The sequence below is a fragment of the Neolamprologus multifasciatus genome, chromosome 7 (genome assembly GCF_963576455.1).
Source record: "Neolamprologus multifasciatus chromosome 7, fNeoMul1.2, whole genome shotgun sequence".
In the NCBI taxonomy this organism is placed as follows: Eukaryota; Metazoa; Chordata; class Actinopteri; order Cichliformes; family Cichlidae; genus Neolamprologus; species Neolamprologus multifasciatus.
The window spans coordinates 4,569,409-4,591,783 of record NC_140445.1 but is presented as its reverse complement, the minus strand read 5'-3'; the positions used below and the strand labels follow the sequence as shown (position 1 = coordinate 4,591,783).

Sequence of the window (22,375 nt, the reverse complement as noted above, 5' to 3'; positions counted from 1 at the left end):
GCACAAGGTTTTATTGAATCTGGGCAGGTTTCAGTCCTGCTTCCAGTTAATCGTCATAGTTCCTGTAGACTGGAAAACCCTTCATTACGTGCACTTTGTGTGTCTCATATTCATACCTGTTCATATTTATTTATCACTGATTTATCAAACATCAAATTTTAGATTGTGGAAGTAAGCTGGGGACCCAAAAAACCTCTCGCAGTCACAGGAAGAACATGGAGACTGCATGTAGAAAGGTCCCAGCTGAGCTAAGATTACAACCAAGCTTCGAGGTGCTAAGACATTAGCACCTGTATAAATCAAGATATACAGACTTCAGTTCTTACAAACTAGAACATTCAGGTCAAGTTTAAAAACACTGAGCGAGTCCATTTTGGGCTCTGAGTTCATCCATCCTTGTTCTCATGGAGAAATCTACATTCAGATTCTTGGAAACTGAAATCACGGGTCTTAAAAGTAGAACACTTGCAGCCGAGCACTGCATTTAAATGATCTCCCATCAATTATGTTAATCCCAAAAATCCTCAGCAAGTTTTTCAAATTGGCTCAAGTCTAAGGCTGTGTAATCAAACTAATCTGCTAACTATTGGACAAGTCTAGCAATTACAAGCCCACCGTTAAAGAAATGCATGAATAAAATAAATACAAGCTATATTTTGTGAATCTCCGTCAATTAACAAAGGCGCATTGATTGAAATACGAATAATACAAATGTCTGGCAAAGATGAGATGAGCTGAGACCTCTGTCACCTTCTGTTTGGCATGTAGAGATGGGATGAAATCCCTTTGACCTGGATAGGAAATCAGTTGTCAGTGAATTGGTCGACCTTCATAGTGACGAGGTTTCCTTTTGGTCATTACAGATCAGGGATGGATTTGAGGAATTCTCCCATTGATCTTCATTCTATTCAATCCAGATTTGAGCAGGTTCCTATTTTAAAGCCTAATCCGTAGTAATGCATTCAGACTGCGTATCTGCACACTCACAAACACACACACACTCACAAACACACACGCAGACACATGACTTTTCAACCATGCACTTAGCAGCTTGAAATAATTGTAAGAGGGGATAAATGTTGAGACTGAAAAGCTTTAATTATGGAGCCAGCCCTGGCTCTCTCTTTTGGGAAACATTTTTAATTAATATTCTATCTCTTCCTCTCTCCCTGCCTTTCTCTTCCGAGTGCGTCACTTCTCCACAAGGGATAATTCAGATTTATGTTGCTGACCTGTCGCGGTTTTCCAGGTAAGTATCCATTGGGAAATAACGAGAATAAGTGTGTTCTTCGAGGTACATTTGTCTGAGTCTAAATTTATACAAGAAATAATTGATAATTAATAATCAATGTAATTGAAATAAACGCGTCTGGAAACAATAGCAGATGAAGCCTGGGGATAGATTACTGATATAATGGCCTCATTTTGTACGGTGCAAAAAAACCCTCATAAATCACGGGCTTGACAGTTTCACCCAAAGTCAATGGAACTGAAATGATAATATGAACCAGTCACTGTAATATGTCGGCAGAAAAATGAGACCAACCTGATTGCCAGACTAAAATGCCAAAACTAATTATGCAAAATCATGAATAATGTTAACTAATTAAAAATTTCCACCTCCTCCACATCTATGAATGTTATGAAAATGCTCAGCTATGGTAGGCGTTAGTGGTAATGTCGCCTACCTTTAACATCTCTACACGTTTAAACGCAGTGTTGGGAAGGTTACTTTTAAAATGTATTCCATTACAGATTACAGATTACATGCCCCAAAATGTATTCTGTAACGTATTCCGTTTCGTTACTCAATGAGAGTAACGTATTCTGAATACTTTGGATTACTTAATATATTATCATGCTGTTTACAACTACGTGAATGTACTATTGCTGTGATTTATTACTGTTACTGAAGGTCCGCGGCTCCGAACCGTAGTAAAGGGACCTCTGGCTAATACGGTGGGTTCTGTGTCGGGCTCGTAGCTGAAAAATAGCTTTACTTTGTTGTCTGGGTCACTTTGCTAGCGAGAGACAGAGAGAGGCGTTGAAAGGCTGCTCCAACAGAACTTATTGTTTTTGGAGGAAAACACGAACACGGTGTACAGTCGAGTCTTAATAGCTTACTTACAACTGGGCTCGTCAGGCACTCTTCTTGGCTGCAGTGGTTATTATTATATTTACATGCTTCCAGCTCCCGTTTTTGCTCGATGACAGCTCGTACTTTTCCTTTTTCTCCCTCCCTCGCTCACAGACACATAACATGTATGGCAGTCCATTCTCCCTGCAGCACGGACTACACTGCCTATGATGCTACATTCTTTAGAGCTATGCCTGTAGCATTCTGCCTATTAGCTTAGCACAACAACAACAGAAAGGCCTCGAGAGAGAGCGTCACCCTGTAACCATGGCAACCGTAACGCTGCCGCCTGGAACAACAGAACGTAGCTGTCAAACAAAACCCAAACAGTCCTGAGCCGCCACAATATGAAACAGGGAAGTACCGCCGTGTAATCCATTTATTTCAACAAAGTAACTGTATTGTAAATACCACCTTTTTAAACGGTAACTGTAACGGAATACAGTTACTCATATTTTGTATTTTAAATACGTAACGACGGTACATGTATTCCCTTACTCCCCAACACTGTTTAAACGTAGGTATGCCTGTTACCTTAAAATGTAAGTTAAAAGAATTTAGATTTAGTCATTAGTCTGAAGTGTGATGGCGTGCTTTGTAAATATATTATTAAATTAAGCTTACTGACGCTGAGAAATGACAATAATTCCACTTTTGATTCTAAAATAATTTGAATAAACTGTTTAATTTATTAAAAACTGATTTTAAAGTTTTTATGCAAAGTGTTGGTGTTTTTGCAGTATTTTCACAAACATAGTATGAGAAAACTCCCGCAAACCAATTATTCGCAATAATTTCTTATTTATCAGCTTTACTAAAAATAAAACCATTAAAAATATTTAAAACATATTATTTAACCTGTAACAACTTGCATGCAGAACAAAAACGATATCAGTTTGCTTAAAAGTCAATGTTTGAAACAATCAAAAGGACTTTAACCTCCGAACTCTTTCATGCATTTTAAATTTCTCTTTGCTATTTGAGCTGATTGGGACCTGATGAATGTAAAAACAAAGAATTACAATTAAGATTTTTTTTTAATTTTTACTTGATTTGATTTGATACTGTACTTTTGTTTCTTTGAAAAATTAGATCCACATATGAGGACATTCGTTTTAAATTTGGTAGGACAGTGGCAGAATAACATCCCCTTAAGTGGATATCAGGCATTTGTAGAGCAAAATTTAGTATTTTGGTCTAGGCAACCCAAAATGTGATGTCCACATAGGTCCTAGGAGGTTAAAGTAAACACAGTATTTAGCAGCTGAATGTCTTATATTGTGTGTTATTTATATAGTCTTTCTATTGCACTGTCGTGTGTCTGTATCGTTCTGTTCTGTCTGGTGTTGCGTTGTCTTTGTTTTGTTGCAGTTTTTGCACATTACACTTTCGTTGATAGTCTGTTATGTGTAGCACCATGGTCTTGGAGGAAGATTGTCTCATTTCACTGTGTACTGTACAACTGCACATGGTAGAATAACAATAAAACCACTTGACTTGGCAAGGATGAGCTGACTGGAAGGTTTCACATGTTCAGACATATAGAAGACAGAAAAACTGATGTGCTTATCTTGCAGCCAGTGACATGATGAAAAATAAAGACCGCCCGGCTACAAGCAAAGTAGCTCTAGGAAATACAACACCTATAAATGAAAAATAGGGAAACCCGAGCTGTGGATATTAGTGATGGGATTTCCGGCTCTTTTTAGAGAACCGTCTCTTTCGGCTCTGATCTGGGTCTTCAGGTTGTTTTGTTGCTTTAATTAATTTATTATTAACAATAATATAAAATTAAGCACAAAAGGAATTACTAATGTAAAAAAAAGTGGTTTTATTTATATATGTTTATATATGAATATATGCGGTGGCCCCTAGAGACAAAACACGTACAAACTCCAAAACACATTTCTAGCATGAACTGAACTTCAAAACAGAACTACCTAGATCACTTAAATTACACAATTGAAAGCATGTGTGTATTGTTTGTGTATTTATACACAAGCACTCATATATATTCAAATAATTTAAAAAAAACCCATTAATTTACCTGTTGCTACCACACACCAAATCCGGTCGTTGGTACTTCCTGGCTTGTGTAGCTTCTAGGTAACAAAAGCTCAACACTGCGCCCTAGCATCCTGGAGCACTTCTGTTGTGTTTTGTACGTGTTTTGAGTTTTTATGTGTTTTGGAGTTTTTACGTGCTTTGTCTCTAGGAGCCACCGTAAATATACTTTTATTTATTCACTATTCACATTTCAACTTTTAACTATTTAAATTTTCAGCTTTTTCCTTTTAAACAAATTTAAAGTGAAACAACACAAAACACTGCAAACCACAATATAATTAACCCTGGAGAACCCATGGGGTCAAATTTGACCCCATGGGTTCTCCAGGGTTAAATATAAATTAAAATATGAAAACAAAAAGAACATGCATATTCTCTGTCATATGGGTCTGCATGAATAAACCTTCTGAATCCTGTATCATCTGCAATTGAAAATAGTTGTGGATCCCTGGCTCTTTCTCTCTCTCTCCGCTCTGTTCCTGTGCTACTGCGACTGTAACTACCGCCCCTCCCCCCTCTGCTCAGCGCAAAGCACAAGGCTCGTGTGCGGAGTGAAGCGGAAAAAAGTGCGAGAGAGAGAGTGAGAGAAGGAAAAAAAAAACATGGCTCCCAATAAGGAGCCGGCTTGCGTCGTTCATGTCAAAGATCCGGCTCTAAGAGCCATTTCGTTCGCGACCGACACATCACTTCTGGATATTTATGGTAGACGGTGTTACTGCACTGCCCACAATGTTTTGACTGACAGAAAATGTGAGGAAAATAAAGTGTAGAAGCCCAAGAATAACAAGAGTTTAGTATCAAGCCTCAGAAAATGCAAAAAGCAGAGATGCTAAGAATCCCCTGTTTAAGAAAGACTTCAGACTTAGCATCCTGCTTTTTGTTGGATATGAAAGAAACACGATAATGTGTTTGGAGAAACGCAGTGTGAACATCAGGTAGATCAAATGATGTGCGCCTAATGAGATGCGTCCCAGCCAGCGGCGAAATGAGCTGCAGTGTTGAGTAGTAATGAATGAGAATGGCCAAAGGTTCGTGGAGGGGAAGCGAAGGTTACCAACAAGATTCTGCTTTGGAAAGCTGCCAAGATGTCTGGAGGAAGGAGAAGTGCGAGGATTAAACAGCAGGCACATCAAAGCCTGCAGCAGCCTGAGAGACAGACAGGCTGCGAGGACGGGAAACAGCAAAATGTGATTTGGTTACCCACACTGATCGTAATAACAAGTCCTAATTAGTATGTATTCTGATATAGCTGATGATAGGAGAGGTTTTAACTGGCAACATATTCTTTATCTTAACCCTTTAAGACCTACCATAGAACCAAGTCCGCCAGAGCTTATATTATATTTTTACATGCTGTGGAGCCATTTTTGGGAGCATTTCAAGTTGCTATACATCAATACAACCATTACAGCCCAGATTTTAATAATATGTCTGCATTAAGTGCATAGTAATTACATAACTTGCAAAAAAAGTGCAATAAACTACAAAAAAATTGAAAATCGTTTTAGTTTTTTTAACATATATTTCTAGTTAGAGAAATTTAAGAGGCTTATCCCTCAAAACTGTAAATACAAAAAAGTTGCACAAAATAGTTTCCCACCACAGGAAATTTATTTTGAGTGTCTTTTATTTTTGAAATACACCAATTTTTATATACTGCAGGAAAAACGAAAATAAATGTTATAGTGTAAATTTGCAAGAAAGCAGCATATGCATCAAAATAAACTATTTCCAGCAGTGCAATATGAGTCCTAAGTATAAGTCATAAAGTCAAAGATAACTTTTAAAAACACCAGTATAGGCTCATAAGGCCCTGATGGTAAAAAAAAAACTACATTTCCGCGAAAATGACATCACTTCCGGTTTCGGGCAGGTCATGCGATAGTTCACGCTGACGTCTATTCCAACTAGGAAGTGTTATGAACAGCTGATCGGATCGGCAAAGCGTGTTTCTGGAATATTATGTTTTTGTTGCTGCAAGTGTGGAAGGAAACTGTGACCTAGGACAAGCTGATGGCACAAGATGTAAGTACAACTTCTCCGGTTTCATATGCAGAAAATTTTTTTGCGCTAGTTCACGTGGTTGCAGTGCTACCGGGATTTATAAGTAGTTGCGCAAAACGGAGCGTGCACGTCATCTCCACAGCAGGTTACAAGTTTCCCAACAGAAGCTCTGAAACTGTGACGGTCAGTTTGTTTTTGTCCTGTTTTTTACTGATTAAGTTTCTTTCTCACTGCAAACAGGAAAAAAAAGTAAGGAAGAATAAATTTTTTGTTATATTTTAATAATTTTTTCATGCTTTTCATTTCATTTCATTCTTTGGTTGCAGTAGTTTAAATAGCCTATGTTTTGGTTTATTTTATAATTCAGTGAAAATGGTTTCCATCCATTACTCATACATCTGGGGACATATGCTTTCTAGATGCAAAACTACTGCATGCATCTATGGTCATGAATTTCAAAAATCCTACGTGACCTCGTGAAAGTTAGAGCATTCACAACATTTTCAGACACTTGACCTTTGACCTTGAGATCAAGATAACTAAGATTCAAACTCATCTGAGACTTTTAGTAGATGCACCAATTTGAAGCTCCTACGTTGCTTCGTTCTCAAGTTCCCACATTTACAAACTTGGATGTTCCCAAACCCCGAGCAAAAAATGAGCAAGAATATTTCTCATAGATGCAACTGTCCAAAGTTAAAGCCTGAATTCACTGGGTAAATAAAACAATAAAAAGGGTTCTCAGGTAAGGGATGTTTCCTGGCGTCTTGGGCCAATTATGAATTCACCAGGTACTTTACTTTTATTCTTTTTTATTCAATATAGAAAGAGGTTACTATAAATTGCGATTGCTGTTTAAAAGTCGCATTTTGCTATTGGAGGGTGAAGCAGGGGGTGTATCACAACAATATCCATAAAACTAATCAATAATAATAAAAAAACAAACAAAAACAATCCAAGGTAATTTCCCTCCATCGATGGGCTGCTTTTAGTGCAGCAGATATTTTTAGATTGTCTATTTTTTGGTACTTCAGACACGGCACAGTTCCTAAAGTGAATCCATGGGATTTACAACAATGTGGTTTATTATTGTTTGTTTTTTGTTAGCAGCTTGCCGCGAGTACAACGCCTGCTAGCTGGCTAACAGCCAGCTTGTCATGAGACCTGGAGTGACCTCCTGTGCACTGAGGTGGTGAAACAGGAATGTGAAGGCAGCTTGTAAGCTGCAGCGACAGTCAGCAGGCAGCAGGACTAACAGGATGCGACTGTCAGTATGCAAGCTGTGACAGCATGTGTCTTTATTAGATCTTGCAGATGTAAGTGCACAGGTGGACATAAACAAATACATCCAGGTAGCATCGGGCCACATAAAGCAGACCCGGGAACTGGATCAGATCCAGACCCCTGATAGTTACAGTATGAGGCTGATTAATGAATTCACACACTCACAACACACAACATCACAAACATGCACACAAAAAATGCCACATATGCACCTGACTGTTGTACTGCCTTTTCTCTCCCAACATTCTGTGTGTTTGGTTATGATACAGAATAAAAAAAGACTACAGTGCAAGAAAAATTTATAACGCCAAAACAAAGGAAGGACATCAGCAGCTACTATAGCAACCCGATCGCTCGTCATGTGCTCGTATTAGTACATTAGTAACCATGTCATAAACCCATACGACTTCCTGCTCTTGCATGTATGCATTAAGAGAACACATAGTCATGTAATGTCTTATTAGCTGCTGCCTAATGGACTCTCCAACTTTGCACTTATGGAGTAGATGAAAGGAGTCGACAGAATCATGGGCGCTCTGTTGGGAGGTGAAACAACTCCCCATAAATAATGTGCAATGCAATAAAGTGCACTACAGAAACAAATATTAGCAAAGGCAATGTCCCACTGCAATGCAGCCCATTCAGCGCAGTGCTGACCTGTTTCCCGAGCCACCGAGCAGACACATCAACAGGCAGCTGAGCAAACCAATCAACTGCACTCATTCTGATCATAAACAGCTGTGCCAGATATGACGGCATTTTGCAGGCTTCCATTTGCAGCAGTGTTTTTTTTTTCAGTTTTTTTATAAATGACTTGAGTAAAGATATTAAAGCAAAACTATGCCTTTATGCTGATGATGAAGTCATTCTCACACATACATCCTCGAATAGTAATGGAGGGAAAGAACTTTGAATCTTAAATGCTCCGCTGAGTTTAAACCACAGGGCAAGCAACAGAGCTGAAAAATGAATCTTTGCAGAAGTGGCAAAAATCCCATCTGAGGGTGGCTCCAAAAGACCTTCAAACATGTCCCGATTTACAGCATCAGGAAGCTTGTTTGCAGCCTGGGAAAGATACAAGTTTGGCCTCTCTTGCATAGTTTCGCCCCTCATAAAAACTCTGAGTGGGGTGATTTTTTTTTTTTTTTAAACTGAGGCTACGTCCACACGTACACGGGTATTTTTGAAAACTGAGATTTTCCGTTTTCATTTTAAAAAATAATCCTGTCCACACGTAAAGGCAGAAATGAAGGAAAACGCTGCTAGGAACATGCTAAAGCAGCAGGTGGCGATATATTCCTAACCGTGCAGAAATGTTGGCCAATCAGAAGTCTAGAAGCCTCGGTGGGAAATAGTAAACAAAGCTGGGGCATAGAAGCAGAACCGAGTTGTATGTGTGGAGGGACAGTAACTGTGTGTGTATATGTAAGCATTTAAACACTGCAGAGAGAACAAGTAACAGTAACAGTGTTGTAGAAATTCATTTCACCGAAACAATAACGTGGCGCACAGTGTGACGTCAAAAAAGGCGCACACCTTTGACGCTGCGTTTTCTACGTTTTCTCGTCCACACGTAAATGCAAAAACGGAGTTTTAGAAAATATCCACCCTGGCCGGAGTTTTTAAAAATCTCCGTTTTCAGTGACCGAAAACGCCGTTTACGTGTGGACGAAAGGTGCAGACGCATAGAAAAATCTGCGTTTTCAAAAATACCCGGGTACGTGTGGACGTAGCCTTAGTTGAAGATGTGGCAGTTTGATTGACAGGTGTGCCATCACAGGAGTTGATCTCAGTGGAACTTTCTGGTAAAATAACGTAATGGAATAAATTTCTTTTTGATGTGAGATTATTATTATTATTATTATTTTTATCACAAGTCATCCTCAAAAACTTGTCCTTGTGTTTTGACATATAGATTTTTCACAGTGGAAAATTAATTTCTATATTTTATACATTCAAATGCAGGTTAATTGGAAACACATTATGCATGTTAACTGAAAATGAGCATAATAACTGCAGTCCTAACGGAGTATAAAATTGTAGAGTGTATTGTTGTTCTTTCTCACATTTTGGCAATAAGTAATCTCAGCAGATGAGGCTTTACAGGCTTTGCTGATAGCAAATCCATTATCATGTAAAAACTAATGATATCAGCCAATAAAACAAACAAAAAAATAGAAGAACAAAGGTTGTATGTTTTATTTGCTTGCTAGGATGCGGGTTTTAGCATTTGGCCAATTTTCTATTTAGAATTTTTTATATTATCCATATCTGTTTGTTACATTTTATAATTGTTTGCAATCAATACATCTTTGCTTTTTATGTTCTCGATTGCCTACTGACTCAACTGTTTTTGATTTCATATTAAACGCCCCTTAAAACCTATGCAAAACTATGTAAAACTATGCAAAATCAGAATCTGGAAAGACTCAGTAATTGCAAAAGAATTCATACAATTATACAAGTGCAGCCCACAGTGATTGGTAATTGTATTAAATTACCAACACATAAAAAATGTGATTACATTTGTAAACAATGCTTTCTCTCGTTAATTACCAAAGCCATTATGCTTATCGTTATCATATCTTCACTGAAAAACAAACATTATGATAATTCTTCAACAAACATTAATAAAAAAGAAAACAAAATCTCGAAAGCATGTGACGCCTTTTTGTCGACACTACAGTGATCGATGAGGAAAGGCTGTGAGTGATCACTAATTACTGCGGTGCATTCACTCATCACCGTGACAGATGTGTGAATGAGTGTGGGTGTCAGCAAATGCATTTAGCAAGTGCTTTAATTTGTGTTTTCTACCTCAGTGCAGCATTGTTGCAAATTTGTAGAAAACGTGTGAGAGTTGCATCACACATGGGTTATGCAAAGCTTGTTACACCTGGAAGAATAATAGAAGCATTTAAAAAAATGTTCCCCATACAATCGCTACGATGCCACAATACTGAGATCTATAATTAATGTACACAGCCGACAGGTCATTTTAGATCTGATTCTCTGGCCTTCTTTCACACTCTCTTTCACAAATGTATAATAAGTTAATTTAGTTTAAATGGACTTAATGGGCAGATTCAATTACTGCCATGCCAAAGTCCCAGAGCAGCATCAGTGATGACAGGATTACAGCTGAAGTAGCGCCAAGCAGTTGTCAGAGCGGAGACACGTCTTTGCTGCGAGAAATATTAGGTCCGCAAGTGAATTTCAGCTCAGATGCAAAAGAAATGCTATGTGGGTGGGAAAATGATTCCAGGAAAAGAGGTGGAGAGATTCTAAGACTCCCAATCAGAGAAAAAGAGGATTGCTGCGGCACTGTTCAGGATAAAAATATGTATGAAGTTTATTCTTGGAGGAGTTCAGCAAGCAAAATAGACCCTGATGGAGACTTGGAGTTGATTTACTTTGGCCTATTTTGCTTGCCAAATTGCTCCAAGAATAAACATGTTACATGATTTTATCCTCAGCAACAGAGATGGGCAGTAACGCGTTTCTGATTACTTTTTTTAAAGTAAGGGATTACTATCGCAAAATTAGATTACCGTTACTTTCCTGTAGGAACCTGCGTTACTGCGTTATGCGAGAGTGTCTCATGACAATGATGTAAGCAAGTGCAACCTTCCTGACAACAGCTGTGTGCAGATCAACAATGGATAATATATCGAGTGCGGGAGAGAGTATGAGCGTGCAGCGTTTAAAGCGTGGAAGTACTGACCTTACTTTGAGTTTGATTCCATAAAAAGTGACAAAAACATTAGTGTCCGTTGTGCGTGGGAAGAAAACTTCTTTTTACAGCGAAAAAAACCCCCAAACAAGCACCGAGTGCGCAAATTCACAGAGAAACTCGCGGATTCTTCCACTGACCGCCGCGGCACACCTGCACCAGGGTAAACCTCCGCCTACCTCACTCCTGCTTTACAGGTGAAAATAGAGCAACAGGACCGCTAGTCTTTGACTTTATTTATTTTCTGCTGTGTTTTACTTGCATCTATTTGAAAGACTGAGTGTAAACACAAAAAATATTTTATTTTATGTGCTGGAATGTGCAGAAAATAGGTTTAAATGTTAAACTAATTTCTTCCAGTCTGAGAATGGTGCATATAATTAAATTTTTACTTGATGCATAAAGTTAAAAGATTAAAACTGATAAAACAAGTTTAAAAAAAGAGACTTTTCCATTTGATTACATTTTGTATGATGGATTATGCAGAAAAAGTAGAATTGGGCTGAAAGATCTATCACTTTATCACCTATTCAGGTTGTAAATCGTGTTTTTAAAAAGTAACTAAGTAAGTAATTACTTTTGAAAATTGGTAATCAGTAAAGTAACAGGATTACTTTTTAGGGGAAGTAATCAGTAATTAGTTACTGATTACTTTTTTCAAGTAACTTGACCAACACTGCTCAGCAATCCTCTTTTTTTTAAATATTGAGCTTGTGTTTGCTATACTGGTGGTGGATAAGCCAGTTCTGATGAACTCCCGATAATACCTTATTAGAATCAAAGACTAATTTGTAAGATAGTGACAACAAAATGATCAGCTGGTGGGTTCTGCTTTTATCCTGATGCATTTAGCCAACTAAAAGAACTCTTGAATGCTGCTGATAATAACACCTAAAACCAAATGTTCTGCCTCCTGGAAGGAGTCTAAATGTCCTCAAAGGGAAGTGAAAAGCATTTCAAGAAAGGTCAAATACATGAAATATTAGAGGATCTCTTGAAGAGTAAACCGTCCTCTCAGAAACCAAACCAGTGGTCACGACTCTGAAGCTGAAAATCTGCTACTTCACCGACCGACTAAAGAGAAACCTGTGCCTCATAACAGTAACAACAAAGCAGAAAAAGAGAGAGATAATGAAGTCAAACCTTGGCAAACAGCGCCCCCTTGGCCGCCAGTGCATCTTCCCCTCTGCCATTGGGGTAGCACTCGTATCGTGCATCCAGGATTGGGTAGCGGCTTGCCAGCATGAGCCCACTGTTCAGGAATTTGAACCTGGAGCAGCAGCCTTTCCAGCCATACCGCCCAACATCGCTCAGGACGTAGGGAAAATAGCGATGCAGCTGGCGCCGTAGTCTAGTAGTCGATCCATGGTCAAATACCTCCTGTAGAGCCAGGAAATCCAAGTTGGCAGGGAAAAAGGCAGAGATCTCATGGTCGAATGTTTCATCTCCGTGGCGGCGTTTTCGACCTGGGCGCTTGAATATTGATGTGCGCGGGACATGAGAGAGAGTATTGTTGGAGGATATCCCTATCCCGCCATCACTTCCATGGTAGCGAGCAAGGGACTCACGAGAAGCAGTCATGCTGCCCGTGTCTGCCCCGCCGTGCTCTCCAGGCCGGTGGTTCCCTGTCTCCGCCTCCTCTTCCTGGGGGTCCGGCTCTGGAGCGCTGATGCTAATTTGAACCCCTGAGGTGTGAAGCGGACAGTCTGTTGCGGGTTTTGGCTGGGTCCCATCCCCATGCATGGGACAGTCATGATGACCAGGAGCACTCTGAGCTACTGTGGAATGCACGGGGCAGTCTGGAGCCTCCCCTGAGGTGTGAATGGGACAGTCTGAGCTGCTTTTAGCCCCCCCTTGGTGGAGAGGGCATTCTGCTGTAGTGTCTGCCCCATCAGGGTGCACAGGGCATTCAGCAGAGCCCTGGTCATTCACAGAGGGGTGAACGGGGCAGTCAGTGGCACCTGAGGGGTGAATCGGGCACTCGGTGGCAGGTTCAGTTTCGGTGTCGGCTGGGCCATTGGTTGTGTGTGTTTGGTCTGGACGTTGGTCCAACGATGAGGTACGGCGGAAACCTGTGGCAAGGCTGCTGAAGGACGCCGCACTGATAAACATAACAGAAACAATATGAACATAGAGGCATTTACTGCAGATAAGTGCAGAGGGAAGTTTGGATTGATCTCGTCATACCTGATAGAAGTGTTGGTAGGTGAGTCAATGTAGATTTTAATCTGAGGTCGGCTGGCACCATTGCGGATCCTCTTCCCTACCTCCCGTGCTCTCCGGTGGGTGTCTGACAGGTTGTTAAACCTTGCTAGGGAGTCAGGCAGAAGGCAAACATTGGCACTGCAGAAACAGAAGCTTCTGCCTTGTGGCCTCCATTCCCCAATCCCAGCACCTGCTTGACCTTGTTCAGCCTGGTGTTTGTCTGGCCTAGACAAGACAGAAAAAACCCCACCTTTAAATGCAAATATAATACCAGAAGAAAAATAGGGCATTAGAAGCAAAAGCATTTTTTTAAAAGAAGAATTTTTCCCAGATTTCTTTTTTCAAAAGATATACTTAGAGAACCATTTTATTCTACCTTCATCTTGAGCCTACACTCATTGAGAGTAATATCATACTGGTCATCTAACTCTGAGCAATATTAAAGAAATCCAGATGCTTCAAACACAGGATCTTATAGCCATAAAGAAGCTAATCAAATGCAAATACTTTTTTAAGCAGAATCTCTCAAAGCAATTAGCTGCTGAGCAGTTTTGAGGTTTCTGCTTATTAACCTTATTATATCAGTAATGTAGTCTAAAGAAATAGATTACATTTCTGTCACTTAAAGAGATGTGTCTACATAGACATATCCATTTGTATTTGGGTATTAAAACAGTTTTTTAAATTTTGTATCTGTGCACAAGCACAGTGAATTTAATAAATAAATAATAAAATAAATAATTTCAGAACCTGAACCATTTACTTTAGTTTTTTCTTCAGTAACTGTAAAGCTTCTCTGTTGAGTTCTGATCAGTTGGCTAACTTGTCAAGAATATCCAATTTATTTGCCTTGAGAAACTTTTGGGTTTGTTTTGCATAATATCCATTCGGACTGTGAGGCAACATCTGACGAGATTTGCAGCAGATAGCTGAACCTGTGCAAAGTATAAAGCTCTCTACACTTCAGACTTTGCTAAAATAAACAGTAGTGATTCTGATCCACTTGTAGGCAGAGGCAAAGCTACAAAAACCGTCTACTGTCTAAAAACCTATGGTGTATGCCACTTAAACACCTGACGTTTTGAGATCATACACTATCTGAACTGAGCTGTAGTAGTTGACTCCATGATACTAAGTTTTATTCTAACGCGATCAACATTTTAAAAGTGATCTATTTAACCCAGACCAGGTAGTTTTGGTGCCTAAAGCACAGCTGGTGTCATTAGTTTGTGGGAGCATATCAGTGAAGACCTGAACACAGATGCTAAAAGCAAACTAACTGAGCTGCAAACACAACTTTTATTAGGTTGATGCGATGTCCAGACATGTAAAGATCCACAAGAAAAGAAACAGCAGGAAAGGAGCAGACAAGAACAGAGAAGCAACAGAGACACTAAGAGAAAGACTGAGTGGAAACATTGGACTGTTTATTCACAGTAAGGGTAACTGGGAGGGTGGAAACCAAAGGGTAATGAGACACAGCTGAAGGAAGTCTAGACAATGGAACAAAGCGAGACAGTGTACCACACAGAGACAATTAGCTGCCAAATTAAAGCAATGAAACTGAAACAAGGACACAAATGAACCTTAACCCTAATCTTGAATGTTCATGTAAGACAAAAGTGCCACAGTGCACATGAGCTCCATAAACACAATCAGTAACTTAAACTAACAAGAACTGAAGGCTCACAATCTGTTGTAACTTTATAGCAGTTTATTGTTTGATAACAGCGTTTTGGTTATTTTGTAAGTGATTTAAGTGTTATTCACATGTTTAGTGAGAGCTGTTAATTATAGATTTAATTTTCTGCTAAAGGGGAGCATTTAACAGGTGTTTTCATTAGAAAACTGCGTTTCCCAGAATCCTTCGTGGTAGACGAAAGTTACTCTGGGTTTTAGCTAGCAAAGAAAGCCATTATATGTTGCTTTGATGTCGAGAAGTTTATTTGTTGTACATTCCCCTTTTTGAAGCCTTATATAAAGACTATCGTTTCTACAACTGATGTCCGATCCATTTTTTTGGCTAAGTGGATTCGCCACAACATAATCAACAATGTTGGCTACGAGTAAAACTAAGAAAACCTAAAACAACCAAACAGACCAGAAACAGATAAAAAAATTGGATTCACATCTTCTTCTTAAACGGGTTCTTCCTGGGGGGGGGAAAAACTCATCAAATAATAGGAAATTAAGACAAAAAGTTTAGTTACTGAACATATTTCCTCACATTGTGCCAAACTGTTTATTTGTTAATTGGTAGAATAAACTTTTCTTGATCATATCTAACTCTGTTATATAGTGCAGAGTAGTGCATCTAAGTTGGATTTAAGTAGATTATTTTTTGTTGTTGTATTTTGAAACCCTTTGCTGGTGAGATGGGGTTATAATAATACTACTACACTACCAGTCCAAAGTTTGGACACATCTAGCCATCCAAACTTGGTGCTGTATACTTTGATGCAATGAAATGTTGAATTGAGCCTAGTCTTTGATGAGTGTTATGAAAATACTGTTGAGACAAACTTGTTTTCATGCAGAAATCTTTCAGGAGTTGTCAGTAGCATGAAATACAAATACATTCATTATGTGAGATGTTTTTGCAGCATATCAAGAATAACAAAGCTATACATAAATTCAGTAAGTTCTTAGGATGTCGTGTTATCCAATTTTCTTTTTACCATCTCTGTGGAGAAAAATAAACTGGATCAAACAGTTATGTCAGTGTACCCCGCAAGGTGCAACCGGGCCTTACAACTTTTAGCCCTTCTCATAATAATAGTGTGATTGTAATTATAGAGGGTTTAGGAATAAAAGCAGACATGCACACATCATAGCAAACTGTCTGTTTTTTGTTTTTTTATCTGTTTTACTCTCAAATGATTATTATGTGATGTACACATGCTATGTATTACATTTTCTATTTTCACTCGACCATTTCTACTCTACCCCCTCTTTATGCTTCTGGCCCTGAACTCTACTGCCATCGGTGCTTTTTACCTTTTTAAAGACATTATCCATGAATAATAAACTGTTACTAGGTGACTGTTGAAACAATACTTAAAATACTAGAAACTCACATTTTACATTTGCCATCTCTAAACTGCTAATTATAGGAAGACCGTGCTGCTGTCCCACAGCAAACAGAGCTAAATACTGTATTTCCCATTTTGTGGTTATGGCGGGTTGCCACTTTGGTGGGTGTTTGAATAACAAAACACCCACTGAGAGCCGATGGAGTCTTGCAGCTGGAAAGCAGACCCACGAGCAAACTATTTACACAAGATAATGACTTCATTTTCTCCTTCTTGAAATATCCAACCCTTGTGAACAACTGGCTCTTTAGATAAAAAATGAAGCATGACTCTACAACTGCTCGGCCCATTTTTCACGTTACATTGATCCAGGGCCTCATTTTCGTTCACAGTTTAGTTGAAAGCCAGTCTAAAATGTGTAAACCGGTATAAAGTGCGTTCATCCAGTCATCTTTAAACTGAACCACTGCAAGGACAAAGAAATGCCTACATGGTTGGCTGTAGGTCTGCACTCCTCGCCTGTAGAAACCTTAAGCAGGAAAAGAGGTTATTCAGATTGTGTTACCTTAAAACAGTCAGGTCACTCTACATAATACTGTCTAAAGATGGTCTAAAGCAAGCCTATTCAAATGGCGGCCCGCGGGCCACATGCGGCCCAGAAGCAACCTGCGAGTGGCCCTGCCTGTGGTCCTGGCAGAAACACAGAAAACGCAAAAAATTCATTAATTAATTTAAAAAAATTAAAAATTCCTACAGCGTAGTGTAGACTGTGAATGCAACAATCCTAGTAGCCTAGCAATATTTAACCCACAATGCACCGTAATGTAAATATATTAAACTATCGTTGTAATGTATGATGTGACAACAGCAAGTACAGTTTAATTGCGAGTTTAATAATCTTACAACTGGAATTGTACTACCATGGTGAGGGTCCTGTACAGCCCAAGAGAGAGCTGCAGCAGCTTCCCTTCGTGTTTGATTCTTGCCGAAGATTCTGAAACAGTGAAATTCTGCATGCTGGCCGTGGTGGATGCCGTAATAAGTGACAAAAAAATTAAAGTAAGTGTGACATCTGCTATTAAAAACGTACCCCTGTCAGACAGTTCAAATATTCATCGAGTTGAAGTTCTGTGAAGTTCTGGCGTCAGACGAGTTTGAAATGCTGTTAGATGACCTGAAGAAAACTGATTTAATGTCTATAGCAGGAGATGGGTTCACAGACAGAACTGATAATGCACAGTTGTGCATATATGTCTGTTTTTTGGATGGAAAATTGCTCGGCTTACTACCGTTAGAGGGACACACAGCTGGCGAAATAATGTTTGAGAAGATCTCAGCTCTTTTTGAGGAAAATGGTCTGGATATGAAGCGTGTCTGTAAACCTGTGACAGATGGGGCTCCATTCACGGCAGGAAAAGTATTATTATTATTATTATTATTGTTATTATTATTTCAAATGTGCAAAAAAAATAGTTAGTTATACTTCCCTTTTTTTTTTTTTTTTTTAAATAAATGGACCTTTCGGTGTGCATTTTTGAGAGGTCACCAGATTTACAGGGGGGAAAGGAATAAAAAAATTACTTGTTTTTCAATACAGTTGTGTGGGTTTGAAATTGATCATGATCTGCTGCTTACTGGCTGCAAAAAAATATCTGGCCCAGATAAACTCCTCTGTTTGAAAATCTGGCCCAACTAACTTCTTAGTTGAATAGCCATGGTTTAAAGTAAAAGACACTACATCCTTACAAAATCAGATATTATGTACAGTGCTGTGAAAAAGCATTTTTGCAGTTTTGTCACACTTACATGTTTCAGATTAAACAAATAAAATATAAAACAGAAGTAAATAAAAAAGGCGTTTTTTAAATGATGATTTGATTTATTAATGGAAAAAAACTACCCAACCTACCTGGACCTATGTGAAAAAGTAATTCCACCTAAATCTAATAACTGGTTATGCCACCCTTGGCAGCGAGAACTAGTATTAAGCATTTGTAATAAGTTCAAATAAGTCTTTCATATCTCTGTGGACCTGTTTAAGGTCATGCCAAAGCATCTCAATTTGGCCAGGCCACTATGAAACCTTCACTCTTGGAGTAGTTTTGCTAGGCCAGCCACTCCTTCACCACTATTCCAATTATTTTTTTTACATAGGGCTAGGTAAGGTTGGATAGCGTTTTTTTTTCCTTTAATAAATGAAATCATCTAAAAACTGTACTATGTACTTGTTTGGGTAACTTTGTCTATTAGGATGTGATTAATGATCTGAAACATTTAAATGTTTAAATCAAGTTTGGTAAAAATACTTTTTCAGAGCCTGTAAATTCACAGAAACAGCAGCAGTAATAAATAATCTAGCCGGGTTGGCACCAACCTGCAGTAGGTGTACAGGTAGGGCTGGCGGATTGCCTGCAGGGGAGCCCAGATGATGAAGCCCAGCAGAGCAAAGGGCAAGGAGGCGAGGAGGAGGAGCAGGTAAAGGGGTGCGGCGATCAGCACGCATAACGTGAGGAAGGAGCAGGGATCCTGGGAGCGCTGTCGCTTCTCCAGCGAGGTGGCCACACAGGACGCCAGGAGCCGGTCCAGGAACCAGTAGCAGGGAAACACCAGGCTCCACGACAAGCCATCCAAGAAGTGCAGACAGGCACTGGAATACGGGGTGATGTGGAGGACCATCTCTTTCCTTCTTTCTCTCTCTTTCTGTCTGTCACTTTCTCCTCACCGTCCACGCCCACATACACTATAATCAATCACAAAATCTTTTCCACTAATTACATAAGCAGAAATAAATGAAAAAAGATCAGACTCAAATGTAGACCCTCCCCCATTCCTTGGAGAAAGGAACACTACATGGTTTGGATGATTTCTATCTTCACAGGAAAGCTTATCTCAGTCTCGCTGCCCCTCCCTCAGTAATTACACCCTCCACAGGAGGGGTCAAGGAGCGCAGTCTCGAGGTAGGCAGTTGTCATGATGAAAGCTATTCCCTTGATGACGGATCTATGATTGCGAGGACTCAAACCACCTCTGCAGGGGGTATCCACTCAACATCAGCATTTCCTCCAAACCTGAAGAAAGAAGCACATCGATAGAGGAAAGGCGGGAGAGAAGGAAAAAGAAGCAGGGGATCAGTTTCCACAGTTTCCACTGGGAGTGAAACTCATGCATGTCAGAATGACTGTAATTGCATAATAACAGCGCATCCCCACAGAGGCTTGTAAGCTACAGGCAAAATTATTTACTGTAGTTTGTCTCGTCTTACAAGAAGAAATAATAATGTATGACAGCGAGTACGACATACTCCTGACAACAACACATTATAGGATGTATTTTTTTAAAGCTATTTCAGAAGACAAGCAGTTGATCAGACTGTGGTCATACTACTGGGGTGCACGAGATAGTCAGTTGGATGTGCAGAAGGAGCAATCGGCTGATGTGGGTTGGCACTAAAATCAGCTGATTTGCATGGATGGCAGCTAAACTTGACTTTGTAGCCTGCTTACACTTATGTTGCATCTACACTGGAAGTGATTTGTTTATCGGACATCACTTTGAAGCTACCGCAGGTCGCTTACGGACATTCTAGTTACCTAGAAAACAACTTTATGTATTTACTACCACGTCATGAGCCAATCAGTGGCATTTGTCATTCTCACTGGTAGCTGTTTCAGTCACTCGCCTGCAAGTTTAATAAGGTTTATCTCAGGTCTGGCCAGAGATGGGCAGTAACGCGTCACTTGTAACACGTTACTGTAATCCGATTACTTTTTTCAAGTAACGAGTAAAGTAAGGGATTACTATTGCAAAAACGGTAATTAGATTACCGTTACTTTCCCGTAGGAACGCTGCGTTACTGCGTTACTAAAACCGTGATTTTTTTTTTTGCGAAAATGTCTCATGACAGTGACGTAAGCGAGTGCGACGTTCGTGACAACAGCTGTGTGCAGATCAACAATGGATCATATATCGAGTGCGGGAGAGAGTATGAGCGTGCAGCGTTTAAAGCGTGGAAGTACTGACCTTACTTTGAGTTTGATTCCATAAAAAGTGACAAAAACATTAGTGTCCGTTGTGCGTGGGAAGAAAACTTCTTTTTACAGCGAAAAAAAACCCTAAACTTCTGAGCAAGCACCGAGTAGCTACGACGTAATGGGAAACTCACAGAGAAACTCGCGGATTCTAAAGGTAAACCTCCACCTACCCCACTCCTGCTTTACAGGTGAAAATAGAGCAACAGGACCGCTGAGTCTTTGACTTTATTTATTTTCTGCTGTGTTTTACTTGCATCTATTTGAAAGAGTGAGTGTAAACACAAAAAATATTTTATTTTATGTGCTGGAATGTGCAGAAAATAGGTTTAAATGTTAAACTAATGTCTTCAAGTCAGAGAATTTTGCATATAATTACATTTTTGCTTGATGCATAAAGTTAAAAGATTAAAACTAATAAAACAAGTTTTAAAAAGAGACTTTTCCATTTGATTACATTTTGTATGATGGATTATGCAGAAAAAGTAGAATTGGGCTGAAAGATCTATCACTTTATCACCTATTCAGGTTGTAAATCGTGTTTTTAAAAAGTAACTAAGTAACTAAGTAATTAATTACTTTTGAAAATAAGTAATCATTAAAGTAATGGGATTACTAGGGGAAGTAATCAGTAATTAGTTACTGATTACTTTTTTCAAGTAACTTGACCAACACTGGGTCTGGCCCACTTTCATTGTCAGCAGTGCTGCAGTAACAGGTCCACTTAAAAGTGTTGTGTTTGATTCTGAAAAGATAACCTGACTTGCATTTGAGTATTTCTCAGAGCATAAATATTATATAAACTAAAGAGTTGAAAGATACGATGATATTAACGACTACAAAGCTCCTGAAGCTGAAACAAAGAGATTTCTTAGTGCACGAGCACACACAAATCCACTTTTTAGCCTGCAGTGTTTAAATAATTTAAAGTCTATGTTTAAATAGGAGAAGGGCTGTGGAAACAGCTCGTCGTGGAATCAGTAATTGTTACAAAAGGTATCACAAAGGAAAGGACATTAACCACGTCGTTCTTCCTGCCCGCAGATGACTTAACCAGAAACTCCAACCCTAAATGCTTTTTAACCAACTTTAATATCAGCATAGGGAACAGAGGGAAGAGAATCAATCCCACCGACATGAATAAGTAATGACTAGATTAATTCATTCATGTCAACAGGCGAGTTTAGGAAGACAAAGAGAGTGCTGACCTTGGTGTAACATCATATGCCCAGCAGAGAAGGGCAGTGGAACAACCCATGCTTTTGAATGAACCTTGTCTCATTTGCTGTGCAACAAGACAACTATAAACTTGCTGTAACCGTGGAGAAATGCTGCGTGCATATTATACTCACAATCCATATTAAAGCAGAAAGTAGGTAAAGCAATTCTGACAAAGCTCACCAAATGAATGAAACGTTTCATTCTGTATTTGGACTGTATAATCACATCTCCACAGGTCACATATTCATCTTTCTTTTTGTCAAGGGTCTGCTTTTTAAAATCTATTTAGGATAGAAGACTTTCCAGCAAAACATGTCTGTGGGAGCTGTTTGTCACCACTGTCTACTATTTTCTCCCCAAATGAAGCTCTTTTGTCAGACAGGCTCATTCTCTGAATAGGACATCTCTCCCAGAATTACCACCTCCTCCATCCTTGTAATCTTCTTGTGTAGGGTCGAAACCTTTGTATACTGTAATGATTCGTATTATGACAGAGGAGCTGCCTGTGCTACTACTTGCTGACTTCCTGCTGCGATGGTTGACCTGAAAAGATGTAAAGAGATGACCTGCTGACTCACCAGTGGGCATAAGGGGCATATGATGGCAGTGTTTTACTGACTGTCTTTAAGTCTAACATGTGGAAGTCCACACTTCAATTCTCACT

General features: G+C 39.3%; 1 protein-coding gene and 1 long non-coding RNA gene across 3 annotated transcripts in view; one reads left to right on the top strand and one right to left on the bottom strand.

The window, feature by feature from the left end:
• The window catches only part of LOC146513543 (uncharacterized), a 543,433-nt gene that overhangs the window by 367,400 nt on the left and 153,658 nt on the right, over positions 1 to 22,375 (top strand). The window lies entirely within an intron of this gene.
• Positions 1 to 22,375, bottom strand: part of smpd3 (sphingomyelin phosphodiesterase 3) — a 111,712-nt gene that overhangs the window by 46,337 nt on the left and 43,000 nt on the right. For both annotated transcript variants that reach the window (XM_085166809.1, XM_085166810.1), the window contains 3 exons: positions 18,837 to 19,530; positions 13,413 to 13,655; positions 12,369 to 13,326 (listed from right to left, as the gene is read on the bottom strand). In XM_085166809.1, the coding sequence (XP_085022935.1) occupies positions 12,369 to 13,326; positions 13,413 to 13,655; positions 18,837 to 19,138 (1,503 nt within the window). In that variant the 5' untranslated portion in view covers positions 19,139 to 19,530. The remainder of the gene's footprint in view (positions 1 to 12,368; positions 13,327 to 13,412; positions 13,656 to 18,836; positions 19,531 to 22,375) is intronic.